The sequence below is a fragment of the Pan troglodytes genome, chromosome 9 (assembly GCF_028858775.2).
Source record: "Pan troglodytes isolate AG18354 chromosome 9, NHGRI_mPanTro3-v2.0_pri, whole genome shotgun sequence".
In the NCBI taxonomy this organism is placed as follows: domain Eukaryota; kingdom Metazoa; phylum Chordata; class Mammalia; order Primates; family Hominidae; genus Pan; species Pan troglodytes.
The window spans coordinates 131,994,907-132,008,390 of record NC_072407.2 but is presented as its reverse complement, the minus strand read 5'-3'; the positions used below and the strand labels follow the sequence as shown (position 1 = coordinate 132,008,390).

The 13,484-nt window shown below is 45.0% G+C and overlaps 1 protein-coding gene across 8 annotated transcripts in view; it reads right to left on the bottom strand.

The window, feature by feature from the left end:
• The window catches only part of APLP2 (amyloid beta precursor like protein 2), a 72,599-nt gene extending 61,989 nt beyond the window's left edge, over positions 1-10,610 (bottom strand). The window contains exon 1 of one of the 8 annotated variants that reach the window (XM_009424472.5): positions 10,309-10,610. In XM_009424472.5, coding sequence (XP_009422747.3) covers positions 10,309-10,413 — 105 coding nt within the window. In that variant the 5' untranslated portion in view covers positions 10,414-10,610. 8 annotated transcript variants of the gene reach the window in all.
• Between the last annotated feature and the right edge of the window lie 2,874 nt (positions 10,611-13,484).

Here is a 13,484-nt window from a genome sequence, read left to right as displayed (position 1 = left end):
TGGCCAACATGGTGAAACCCCATCTCAACTAAAAATACAAAAATTAGCCAGGCATGGTGGCTGGCGCCCGTAATCCCAGCTACTCAGGAGGCTGAGGCAGGAGGAACCTGAACCCAGGAGGCAAAGGTTGAGCCAAGACCACACCACTGCACTCCAGCCTGGTCAACAGGGTAAGATTCCGTCTCAAAAAATAATAATAGTAATAAAGGCAATGCTCTCTTCCCCCAAAACTTAGGAGGCTATTAACTTTGAAATCAGAACTTGACAAGTCTATTACAAAAAGAGAAAAATTACAGGTCAAACTCACTTATTAGCAAAGAGGCAAAACTCCTGAACAAAATTTTTGCAAACCAAATCCAGAAAATAAACAAACCAAGTTTGGTTCATTTCAGGAATGCAAAGTTTCCTACATACTGCACTATCAAAATTAAATTCATAGGATCATCTTATACTTGGCAAAAAAAGATGTTTGAAAAAAACTCAACATTCATTCATGACAAGAATCTTTGGCAAACTTAGAATATAAACTCTTCCTTATCTGATAAAGGGTCTGGTATCTACCAAAAAACTACGAGTATCATATAAATTGCAAAAACAGTTTCCCTCTGAGAGAAGTCAGACTAAGACACTAGCTATTATCTTTTCTATCTGAACATTTTAGCTGGGGCAGCAAAGCAAGAAAAAGAAATAAAAGTTACAAGGATTAAATGGAAAGAAATAGAACTGTCACAATTCACAGAATATACTCAGAAAAATTTAAAGTTACAGATAAATTATTATAATTAGTATACATGTTTAGCAAGATTACTGGATACAAGGTCAATCTGAAAAATATCAATTGTATTTTTCACAAACACACAAACCAACAACAAAAAATCTTAAAGATGCCATTTATAATAGCATAAAAAAGATCAAATGACTATGAATAAATCTAACAAAAGATACACAAGATCTCTATGCAGAAATCTACCAAACATTGAAGGCAGAATTATAGAGGGCCCAAATAAAACACATGTCATGGGCCGGGCCACTACGCCTATCTTGGCTTAGATAGGCCAAGGCGGGAGGATCATCTGAGGTCAGGAGTTTGAGACCAGCCTGACCAACATGGCGAAACCCCATCTCTACTATAAATACAAAAATTAGCCTGGCATGGTGGTGGGTGCCTGTAATCCCAGCTACTCAGAAGGCTGAGGCAGAAGAATCGCTTGAACCCAGGAGACAAAGGCTGCAGTGAGCAAAGACTGTACCACTGCACTCCAGCCTGGGTGACAGAGCAACAACCTGTCTCAAAAATAAATAAATAAATAAATAAATAAAATACATGTCATGTTCCCGGATTGGAAAACTCGGTATTTGAAAAATGTCAATTTTCCCCCAATTAAACTACAGACCCAAAGCAAAATCAAAATTCTAACAAGAAGCTGTTTTGGTAAAATGTGGCAAATTTATGTGAAAAGAAAAAGGTTAAGGGGAAAAGCTAAGATGCTATTCAAGACAAGGTAGAAGGGCTTGATCTAGTAAATATAAAATCTTATTATATAATAATTAAGACAATGTGGAGTTGGTGCAAGGATAAACAAAGAGAACAATGGAATAGAAGAGAGAACCCAGGAACAGATTCACGCACAGGGAGATACTTGATTACAAGGGTGACAGAGCCGAGCAGAAGGGAAAGGATGACCTTGACAATAAATGGTGCAGGCCAGATATCCATAAGGAAAAAAACAGAAACGAAATGGCCCTTAACTTCACCTCTACACAAAAATCCAGATAAATTATAGCTCCAAAAGCGAAAGGCAAAACAATAAAGTTCCCCATTGACAATATAGGAGACTATCGTTATATCCTCAGGGTAGGAAAAGACTTCTCAAACAGGATACAAAAAGCACCTACCATAACAAAAAAAAAAAAAAAAGAAAAGACTAAAAAATTAGACATTAAAATTCAGAACTTCTTCAAAAGACATCACTAAGAGAGTGAAAAGGCAAACCACAGAGAGAACAGCATTATCTTAATAACCTCAAAGTGGAAACAACTCAAACGGCCATCAACAGCAGAACAAACTGCGTGGTTTATTCATATAATGGAGTACTATGCAGCAACGGAAATGAGTGAGCCACAGCTACACTCAATACACGTGGCTGTCAAAAATGTGTCTAGTGAATGAGACCAAATGCATAAAAATATATACAGAATGATTCCACTTACATGAAGCTAAAAAAAAAAAAAAGAAAGAAAAACTGAACTACAGTGTTTAGGGACGAATGCATGGGAGGTAATACTATAAGGAAATACAAAAAGTGATACCATAAAGTCAGAGGAGCAGTTACTCCTGAGCAAGGAAGGAAAGGAGATACTGGCCATGTTTTATTTCTTGACCTCAGTGGTAGTTACACAAGTGTTTCATTTACAAAAACACACTGAGCTTTTTTTTTCTTTTGTGTACTTTTAAATTTTGAAAAGCTCAAAAATACTCAAGGGCTTTCAATAGTGGGTAGAAGCAGCAAGGGTGGCTGGCACTTTCCTGATAAGGGGCTATCTTTACTTTCAGTTCAAACAGCTTGACATTCTTACCTTCTAAAATCATCACAGTATGCACAAATAATTAACACTATGTGTTGATAAATATGTGTTACAACTCTAATAACAGCCTAAGCAAATGTAATGAAAATATGAATGGAAATGTAAATTCCTAACTCAAGAGTTACTTCTGGAAAGTTCAAATGAGGCTTTTATTGGTAATGTTATATTTCTGTATCCAGTGGTTTTTTGTTTTTTTTTTTTAAGGCTAAAACATACATGAGAAATGTTAAGATTCAACAAAACTAGGGGCTGGACATAAGGGTCTGTTTTACATGTTTAACTATCCTATGTGGGGAATGCTCATAATTAAAGAGAGTAAAATAAAAGCTCTAATAGTTCACCTCTCCGGGTAAAAAGCCTGCTTCAGCCTAAGCAAGTTACATGCTTAGCCTTCCAGAGACAAAGCATAAAATATGTGAAAATACTAACGATCCTTACTACCACCACTAATGTCACATTTTCTTATCTAGGCGAAATACCTCCCTCACAGTCCACTCACCTGCCATGTCAAATTTTTCACATTCTTCACCATTCCAGCCATTCTCTTCTGGATAGCATTATCCCTTTAAAATGATAGCATTATCCCAGATCTAACAAACACATTGTGATGTCTCAGATGTCTCCATTTTGCCAGCTAACTTTTAACCCACAGATAATTTCTTCAGAAGAAATTACTTCTTTCTCTTTCAGCCATCCCAGCTACGTAACTTCCCAGACAGGGAATGCCCCTGTAGCAGACACTGGGTTCTCACCAACATCCACAGCTTTCTTTTCCAACCAAGCCCAACTTTTTCTTTTTAGTAAGAGGTATCACCATCTGATAAGCCCAACCTGATTCGAGGCTGCACCCTCCTCCTCCTGGCCACATGCTTCCAAAAGCAGGCCCTGAGAAGTCAAAGCCTGTGGAGGCAGTACCATTCCCCTTGCCAAGGCTTGCTTTGGCTAGAAGCATCTGATACACTTCTATCCAGTGACACCTGAGGGGTCTTAGGCTGGTGGGCTTTGAGAAAGGTTTCTTCACTCTTAAAAGGAGATATACAGGAAGAGACTATCTCTTCCTCCTCTGGACATTATCGTATCAGAGCATGTCCCCTGGAGTTAATTCCACAACCACTGGGGAGTGTGCCCAAGGAAGGCAGGGTAGGAAGGCGGTAGGGACAGCTCAATTAAGCAACCTTTTAGGTGCCCCACTCCACACATGAAGTAGTTTTTTTCTGGACCACAATCTTACTCCCATCACACTGGTCACTGGCCACTGATTGAGTATCTGGTGCTGGCAGCCTTCTCTCTTCCAAATAATCCCGCACCTTGATTTTGATAAAAATCTCTACAGGGAACCGTAACTTCTTTTCTTAAAACTTTAGGTCAGAATACAAAAATGACACAACTTACTACTAAAAAAAGAGAACTTGCACATAATATAAAAAGACACAAAAGAGCTGGGCCCGCGGTGGCTCATGCCTGTAATCCCAGCACTTTGGGAGGCTGAGGCGGCTGGATTGCTTGAGGTCAGGAGTTTGAGACCAGCCTGGCCAACATGGTGAAACCTTGTCTCTACTAAAAATATAAAAATTAGCCGGGCATGGTGGCGCACACCTGTAATCCCAGCTACTCAGGAGGATGAGGCACGAGAATCGCTTGAACCCAGGAGGCATAAGTTGCAGTGAGCCAAGATGGCACCACTGCACTCCAGCCTGGATGACAGAGTGAGACTCGGTCTCAAAACAAACAAACAGAAAGGCCCAAAAAGTTTTTAAAAATCAGTGAATATCATTCAAATGATGCGAAAGAAAAAAATAAATCAATGGAAAATGTAAAACATCAAAGTCCCCTGTAATTACATACTTCAAAGGGTCACTGTTAACCATATGGTTTACAATGGTTCATAATATATCACAACTTGTATGAAATTAGTTCCTTTTAAGGGAAACACTCATACCAGGTTTTGGTAATGGGAAAGACAGGTAGACATGAGTAAAAAGAAATCTGCATCCAAAAGGGAAATATGAACCACGCTGACAGGACAGAGCAGTAGGCTTAGATAGGATGGGCAGACTCCTTCCCCTGGTCGAGCTGTGTGATGTTCAACCCTCGGCCTCTACCGACTCCCTTTTTAGGTAGGGATAAGAATACCAAATTCACGAGACTGTTAGAGACTTATGGAGATAAATTACCCAAAGAGTTTGTTTTGTTTTTCTCTCCTTGTACATTAGAATCATCCGGGGAGCTTTTGAAACCGAGCATCCCAGAGGTACTCAACGACAATCCCTGGGGTTAGGGCCTAGAAATCATACACGAGTGTGTTTCGCAAAGTAAAAAGCACTATCCACATTTGGTTTTACTACTGTACTGTTCAGCACCTAGCACAGACCCATGTAACAGGTTTAATAAATACTGGTAGGATGAATTACAAATGAAAGTCAGCTAATTTTCTAATCTTCATCTTTAAAAAAAATAGATTAGTTATGTTTTAAAAGATCTCATTTTGAAAAACAGATCTTGGCCGAATGTGGTGGTATGCACTGTACTCCTAGATAGTCGGGAGGCTGAGGCAGGAGGATCACTTGAGCGCAGGAGTTTGAGGCCGCAGTGAGCCATGGCTGTGCCACTGCACTCCAGCCTCGGTAAGAGTGAGACCCTGTCTCAAAAAATAAAAAATAAAAATAAAGACTTCACGATGCTTAGGTAAGAAAAATTCCCTCACCAAAAGCAATTATTAGTTGTACTTGACACAAAGGACTGGAACTCATTTCTGCTTGAATGTGCCTACATAGTCCACTTTCCATCTTAGGCCATAAATCAAGGTACAATACACTAAATTTAATTAAACTTCAAGGTAATCTAGTTTATCTCATTAAAAATCAACCCATGAAAATTGAATTATAGGCAATTTAGAATTCTCTCTCAACTGGCCCCTCCATGGAAACTACAATTACTGTACAAAGATTTACCCCTACTTTTTGTCACACGGAAAACATTATTTTCTTTGAGTAGTTCATGTTAGCATAATTCGAAATAATCATTGTTAGGTGCTGGCTTCAATATGCAGTATGTGCCATTTTTATAAAATTTATGTACATGACCTATCTATTAACAGAAGGGTATATACAACATTACAGTAAGGTTTCCCTGGGGAATAAGATTTTAGGTCATTTTTCATTTCTTATTGGTTATCTGTACTTTTAAATTTCTTACAATGAATATGTACTACCTATAGAATTCTTCTTCTGTTATTTTAGAAAGAAAATCCAAAAGTCTGAAAATTTAGTAAGGGTAAACAGAATTAAACAATCTTGAAAGGGGCCAGGTGTGGAGGCTCACACCTGTAATCCCAGCACTTTGGAAGGCCAAGGCAGGCAGATCACAAGGTCAGAAGTTTGGAACCAGCCTGGCCAATATGGTGAAACCCTGTCTCTACTAAAAATATAAAAATGAGCCAGGCATGGTGGTGGGCTCCTGTAGTCCCAGCTACTCTGGAGGCTGAGGCAGGAGAGTCGCTTGAACCTGAAAAACGGAGGTTGCAGTAAGCCGAGATCATGCCAGTGCACCCCAGCCTGGGCGACAGAGTGAGACTCCAACTCAAAAAAGAAAAACAAAACAACAACAACAAAACATGTTTTCAAATGCTATAAAGAACATGATTGGGTCAACAAACTAACTAGAAAACCGACAGCAGATAAGATCCAAGTATTGTACCAATGTTAAATTTCATTAGGTTGATGGCTGTACTAAGCCTATGTAAGACAATGTCTTTGGCTCTTAGAAAATATATACTGAAGTTCTCAGGGGTAAAGGGGATGGACGACGTATGCAACTTACTCTCAAATAATTTGGCAAAAACTGCAGTAATAAGGCAAATGTGACTAGAAGAAATGTTAACAATTGGTGAATCTGAGTAAAGGGTAAGAAAATTGTACAATTTTTGCATTTTTTATAAGATTAAAGTTATTTCTTTTTTTTATTTTTGTTTTCTTGAGACGGAGTCTCGCTCTGTTGCCCAGGCTGGAGTGCAGTGGTGTGATCTCGGCTCACTGTAACCTCCACCTCCCAGATTCTCCTGCCTCAGCCTCCTGAGTAGCTGGGATTACAGGCGCACGCCATCTCGCCCAGCTAATTTTTGTATTTTTAGTAGAGACGGAGTTTCACCATGTTGCTCAGGCTGGTCTCGAACTCCTGACCTCGTGATCCACCCACCTCGGCCTTCCAAAGTGCTAGGATTACAGGCGTGAGCCACCGCGCCTGGTGATTAAAGATATTTCTAAGTAAAACATTTTTAATTGAAAAAGTTTAAAAATCAACACATTCAAAATTGTTCTAACAAAAATACTTAAGAGCATGTTGGGCCAACTTCTAGCAAGACTTTATTTGGAAAAATATAGTAACATATTAAAAAATTCTGCTAATAAAAACATATGCAGGACCAACTTTAAGCAAAATTTTAAATCAGCACCATCTAACAGAAATACAATGTGAACCACATACATAGTATTAAATTTTCTAGGAACCATATTAGAGTGAAAAGAAACAAGTGAAATTAATTTTAATGTTTTATTTAGCCCATGTCTAAAGTATTGTTTCAATTTAGTCAATACAAAAATTGAGATTTTAATTTTTCTGTATTAAATCTTCAAAATCTGATGTGTATGTTATACTTCCAGTACATCTCAATTCAGAAGCTAAATTTTCATAGGAAATACTTGATCTACATTTAGATTTCATAAAATGTACAGTTTAAAAGTAAATGCGCATAACCAAATTATTTCTGTTAAAAGTTTTCCAACCACTGAATCAGATTTTAAATGTAAACTTTAATTAAAATTAAATAAAATGAAAAATTCACTCCTCAGTCACACTAGTCACCCTACAGACTCAATAACCACATGTGACTTGTGGCTACACCCTGGGAAAGCCTGGCTTTAGATGGTAAAACAAATTCCCTCTACAAAAGGAGGAACTAATTGATAAAACTGAAGTTTATCGTATTTATCAAAAGATTTTTAAAACATAGTTATGATAAAAATAACGGGCCGGGCGCTGTGGCTCACGCCTGTAATCCCAGCACTTTGGGAGGCCGAGGCAGGCGGATCACCTGAGATCAGGTGTTCCAGACCAGCCTGGCCAACATGGTGAAACCCTGTCTCTACTAAAAATACAAAAATTAGCTGGGCGTGGTGGCAGGCGCCTGCAATCCCAGCTACTTGGGAGTCTGAGGCAGGAGAATCGCTTGAATTCGGAAGGCGGAAGTTGCAGTGAGCCCAGAGATCCCACCATTGCACTCCAGCCTGGGACAGAGCGAGACTCCGTATCAAAAAAAAAAAAAAAAAAAAAAGACGATATTCCTATCAGAAGCACACCAAGGTTTCTCTCCAAGGTACAATTAGACATCTCCCATACCACCTGTCAGAAACACCAACACAAAGCCTTCTCTACTCCGCCTCAGTTGACATCCTTTAATTTGGGTTTGAGTTTCCAGAAAACTGGCAATCAAATGGCCTTCTTTCTTTCAAATGTGACAGAACAAACTCAAGTTCCGGTTCTCAGGAGCCTAGTCATCCACTGCACAGTATGCGGGGTTTCAGCACAATACTGTCTCAGTCCCAAATGGGAGCATGCACACAGGAGAACTTGTCTCGGATTTAAGAGAGGAAGTGACCCTGAGTCCAGAGGTGAGCTTTTTTTTTTTTAAACAGGTGTAAGAGATTAATTCAGTCAACACCAAGCAACACTAAAGATTTGCCAATCAATAATTCTGTGCCAAGCAACTTGATCAGGGATTTGGCCAGAATCCCTTTGGCTAATCTCAATCAGGGCCTTCCCAAAGACATCCTGATTTAGGCCTCTCTCATCTAAATTAAGCTTCGACAGTCCCTTGCCTGACAGCAAATAAACAAAATCAAATTATATTCATATGAATAAAATTCTGATAGCTTGACAAAAGGCCCCCTGAAAGATCATTTAGTAAGTGTGAGCAAAAATACAGCTCCAAAGAACAGGAGTTACCATAAAACCATTTTTCAGAAATGTTTAATTCCTACTTTCTTCAACCATACTTTTCAACTGAACAACGCTGTGGCTAACAATCAAATTTAATACACAACAACGAATTCTCATATTATTTTTTCCCGCTACACAAGTATTAACGAATTCTTTAAAACTGCTGAGTCTTCTACTGTGAATTCACTAATGCCTCAAATTAGTCATAGCAGTGGGAAGTGGAGTGCGAGTGTGAACGATGGTTTCTGACACCCGACCCACTAGTGAAGTCCCATCTTCCATACGAAAGCCTTTATTTCTTCTTCCCATCTCACTCACCTAGCTGTTTTCATGCGACATATCAGGGATCACAGATACAACTCTGACCATTGTGTGGACACACTGAAACAATCGCAATCCAAAATCCTCTGTAGATAAACGTTAACTATTTCTCTTTAAAGCTGAACTCCTTTCTTACCCTCACAGTCACAAAGCTTTAAACTGGATGAATACAAAGGTTTTAAGCCGTTCCATCAGAGAGGCTTTTTATTAGATTTATTTTTACCCGTGGAAATACTTGAACATTCTGTAGAAGTAAATATATTCTAAACCTGAGGTCTTTAAAAGAAAGCTCTCAATTAATGCCCAATCAAATGCAGTCTTCAGGTCTCTCTGAAATTAGCTAAGTATGCAGAAACCAATTGTAATTTTTAAAAGAGCGAAGAGGGAGAAGAAATAAACGACACCAGAACTACACATTTCAGACCAGCAGTTCAAGCACCACTTCAAGAAGGGAAGCAAAGATCAAGCCCGCCGTCTCCCTCGGCCACAGCAGGGCTCCTCCAAGGCTGCCCGCTCCGGCCCGCACCGCGGACCCCGCCGCCCCCGCCCCCTCCCGCGGCCTCCCCAACCCCCGGCCCAGCCGCTTCGCCTTTCTCGCAGCGGGGATGCTCAGGGTGCGACCTCGAAGCACAACCACTGATGGAATTCCGACACCGAAAGAGGACGATTTTTCCAACAGTTTACACGCCTTCGCGGGCACCTTCCCTACTCACTGAAACCCTCACGAAAGCGGTCAACGCACCCAGAGCGGGTTTCCTCGGTCTACGGACGCAGGCAAACAGCGCCACTTAAAAAATGCGCGTCCGCGACCCGGCCCCAGGCGGCAGAGGGAGCAGCGGGCGGCCTGGCGCGGGAGCTCCCCCGGGGCTCGCAGCATCCCTGCCGCGCGCGAAGGCCGGGGCCGCGTCCACCTGGCAACAAAGGCGAAGCCCGCCGCTCGCAGGTGGGAGGCCCGGAGCCGAGGCCCCGGTGCCGCGCGAGGGAGCGTACGGGGTCCGCGCGGGGCCGCCCCTGGAGAAAGCCCAGCCGCGGACTCCGGCGGGAGAGGAGCGCCCTGGCATTGTCCTGGGGGAGGGCGGGGCGGGCGCCCGGGGGCACTGGGTCCCCGGAGGAGGTGGCGGCGCCGCGGGCGGGTTGGGGGCTGGGGCGGCCGAGGCGGACGGCCGCCCCCAACAGCCCCGACGCCTTTCATTTGGCCTCTGCGGCGGCTGAGGCAGCCCGACCTCCAGCGCTAAGCACTGCGCCAAGCAGGGACGGGCGGGGGAGGGCGCGCCAGACCCGCCGCAGAGCCGGACCCCCGGCGCCGCACCCCCGGCCCGCCCTGCCGCGGACCCCGCTGCCCGCCCGCAGGCCGCGCTCCTCCGGCGGGCGAAGGAGACGACTCTCCGGCGTTCGCCCGGTCCCCACCTCGATGTAGCCGGCCAGCGCCAAGGCAGGCGCCGTGAGCCCCACCAGCAGCAGAAGCAGGAGCCTGCCCGTGGCTGCGGCGGCCGCGGTCCCGGTGGCCGCCATCCCTCGCCGGGTCGCTCTAGCGCGCGGCTCTCAAGCTCACACACTCGGACTCCTCGCTTAGCACACCGCGACCCAGAAGCATCTAAAGCCAGTTCGCCGCCGCCCCGGGGGTTTTACACCAACCGGAACTGACTTCATATTACCACGCCCTCCTTCTGCGGCTCCCAATGCCGGCCCGCAGAACCCCTCAAGACCCCGCCCCCTTGCGGTCCAGACCCAATCAGGAGATGGAAGAGCCTGCTCCTCCCGCCCGGTCCAACCGCGCGCCCCCCGCCCGGCCCCGCCCCCGGCCGCGGATGACCCCGCCCCCGGTCCGGACCCTGTGGCCGCCAGGCGCGGGGGCGTGCGCGCGGCGGGTCTGGGGCCGCAACCATGCGGGCGCGGGGCTGGCTCTGGCCTCCGCCCCCCGGCGCGGTTATCTGTCCCTGCTGCGCTGGTCCGTCAGCCTTCAGCCTCCCGATACGGGCACGCCCCGCTCCCCTGCCCCTGCTGGGCATTCCTCAGACTCCTTTGGGTACCGCCCTCTTTTTGATTCTGGAAATGGTTTTATTAAAAACAGGATGAATTAGGAGTCCGGGACGGTCTGCCAAGGGCCGTCCCCCGAGGCAGGGGGAGGACCGCAGGAGGCAGCCATCGTCCTCCCCCGAGCCCTACTCAGGGCGCGCCTCTCCCGCGCTGCTCCGCCGAGGCCTCTCCGCCGGGTTCTCGCCTCTGAGCCCGGCCGCGCTCCGCACCCTTGGCCTCCGGTCTTTAGGCCTCTTGCCGACCCTTCCTTCCCAGCAGTTGCCCAGGCAGGGATAGAGACCAGGGGTGCAAGAACCACGCCGGCCTCACAGCCCAGGCCCCCTTCCTCGTGTGTTTTAGGAAGAGATCACGCCGCTTCTTCGGTTGAGACGCACTAGCGGGAGAGCTGCTACTCTGCCTTCCTGCTCCGCGGCATTTCCACTTCACTAGAGAAAAACGTCCTGCTGCCCCATTTAGCAATTGGCACAGCCTCGCCACCGCCAGGGCTCCGCTGGCCTTGTTTCCTTTCAGTCGCCTGTGAGTTAGGTACTGCCTTCTGAGAGACCTGGACTAGTCCCTTCAGGTTCAACTAAATGCATAACACAACCCTACCCCCAGGACGCTGACAATAGAAAGGAAGAGACTGTCCGCGGAGTAGACGAGTGCGCCTGTAAGAACTCGGGATTTTCCAGCCTTACTCTGCACCACTCTCCCCTACATGCCCAGTTCCCTTTGGGTAAACTGGCTCTGCCCGATTCCTCCAAGACGACACCTTTCCATTTCACAGCCCTTCCTAACACTCTGCCTGCGCCTGCAATGTCCTCTCCCCAACATCTACCTGTTGGAAGCATTTTCACTGTTCCTCGGCTCAGTCGGCTGAAATATCGCTTCTGATTGCTCAGAGGGATGTTTCCCACTGTGGCACTCGCTCCCTAGTTATTCCATACCTCTCTCAGGCCACTGACAAGACTTGGGTGTGTCATGCCGCAGTGCCCCTCACAGTGCAGTCCTCGATAAATGTTTGCCCGGTGTTATTGAACCCAGTTATCTTGGGTGCTGATACTAGTTCTGGAACTGGCATGAATTTGGCTCTTGCTATGGACCGAATTTTGTCCCCACCCCTAATGTGTGTGCCGAAGCGCTGAACCCCAGTGTGATGGTTATTTGTAAATGGGGCCTTTGGGAGGTAATCGGATTTGGATGAGGTCATGGAGGTAGCAGGTCATGATGGGATGAGTGCCTTTATTAGGAGAGACACCAAAGAGCTTGCTTTTCTCTCACACTCTCTGTCCCCTACCCCCAACCTCAGCCCTCACCTCCCTCCTCCATGTGCGAACACAGCAAGAAGGCCGCCATCTGCAAACCAGGAAGAGGTCCATCACTGAGGGGCCAAAGTGGCACCTTGAGCTTGGACTTCCCAGGCTTCAAGAACTCTGAAAAATAAATCCCTGTTGTTGAAGCCCCCCAGCCTATGTTATTTTGTTGCAGCAGCCGGAGCTGACTGACACAGCCGCATGATCACCGGCAAGTTCCTCCATCGCTTGGGGACTCTCTTTTCTTCTCTGTCAAATGTGAATATTAAAACCTGTCTCACTGCACCGCTTTGTGTGATTGAACTTAAAATGAATGTACAATAGTGAAAAGCATGAAGTGACAAATGTAAGGGGTAGGAGGGTAAAGCGATGTATTACTAAGTGCAGGTTCATCTGCAAGTATGTGGGAAAAGTATCAAGTGACTACCTAAATCCTCATTGAGTTGTTGAGCCTAGGGTAGGACATGTAGCCCCTCTGGGACCTGTTACCTCACCTACAAAATCAGGGCCTTGAACTCAGGGAAAAGCAAGTGAGATATCTGAGTTCAGTGGCGTGGATATTCATGCTTTGGAGACTGTATCTTCAAGACTGAGCTTTAATATCATGGGGTAGTACAAGGAAATACAGGAACATAATTTAGAGGGCCTTCAATCTAAACTTAGGTCTTGAAAGAAGTTTATTTGCATTTTCAAGTTATGGAAGGATCGTTACTATGAGTTGATAGCCCCATTCATCAACATTCTGTACTTTAAAATGTTACGGTCTTTTTATTAAATGACACTGACAGGAACATACCTGGTCTTGCAATTCTCAATAATTTTTCATTCCAAATGTGCTCATGTCAGTGACCAAGGCTTATGAGTAGTATGTTTTCATTTTATTATCTTTTATGCATAAAAGCAAAAGGACCTAAAATAACCTCCTGGCTGGGCACAGTGGCTCACACCTGTAATCCTAGCACTTTGGGAGACCGAAGCGGGTGGATCACCTGAAGTCAGGAGTTCCAGACCAGCCTGGCCAACGTGATGAAACCCTGTCTCTACTAAAAATACAAAAAAAAAAAAAAAAAAAAAAAAAAAAAAAAAAAGCTGGGCGTGGTGGCAGGCGCCTGTAGTCCCAGCTACTTCGGAGGCTGAGGCAGGAGAATTGCTTGAGCCCAGGAGGCGTAGGTTGCAGTGAACCGAGATTGTGCCACTGCACTCCAGCCTGGGTAGCAGAGCGAGACTCTTGTCTCACAAAAATAAAAATAGCAT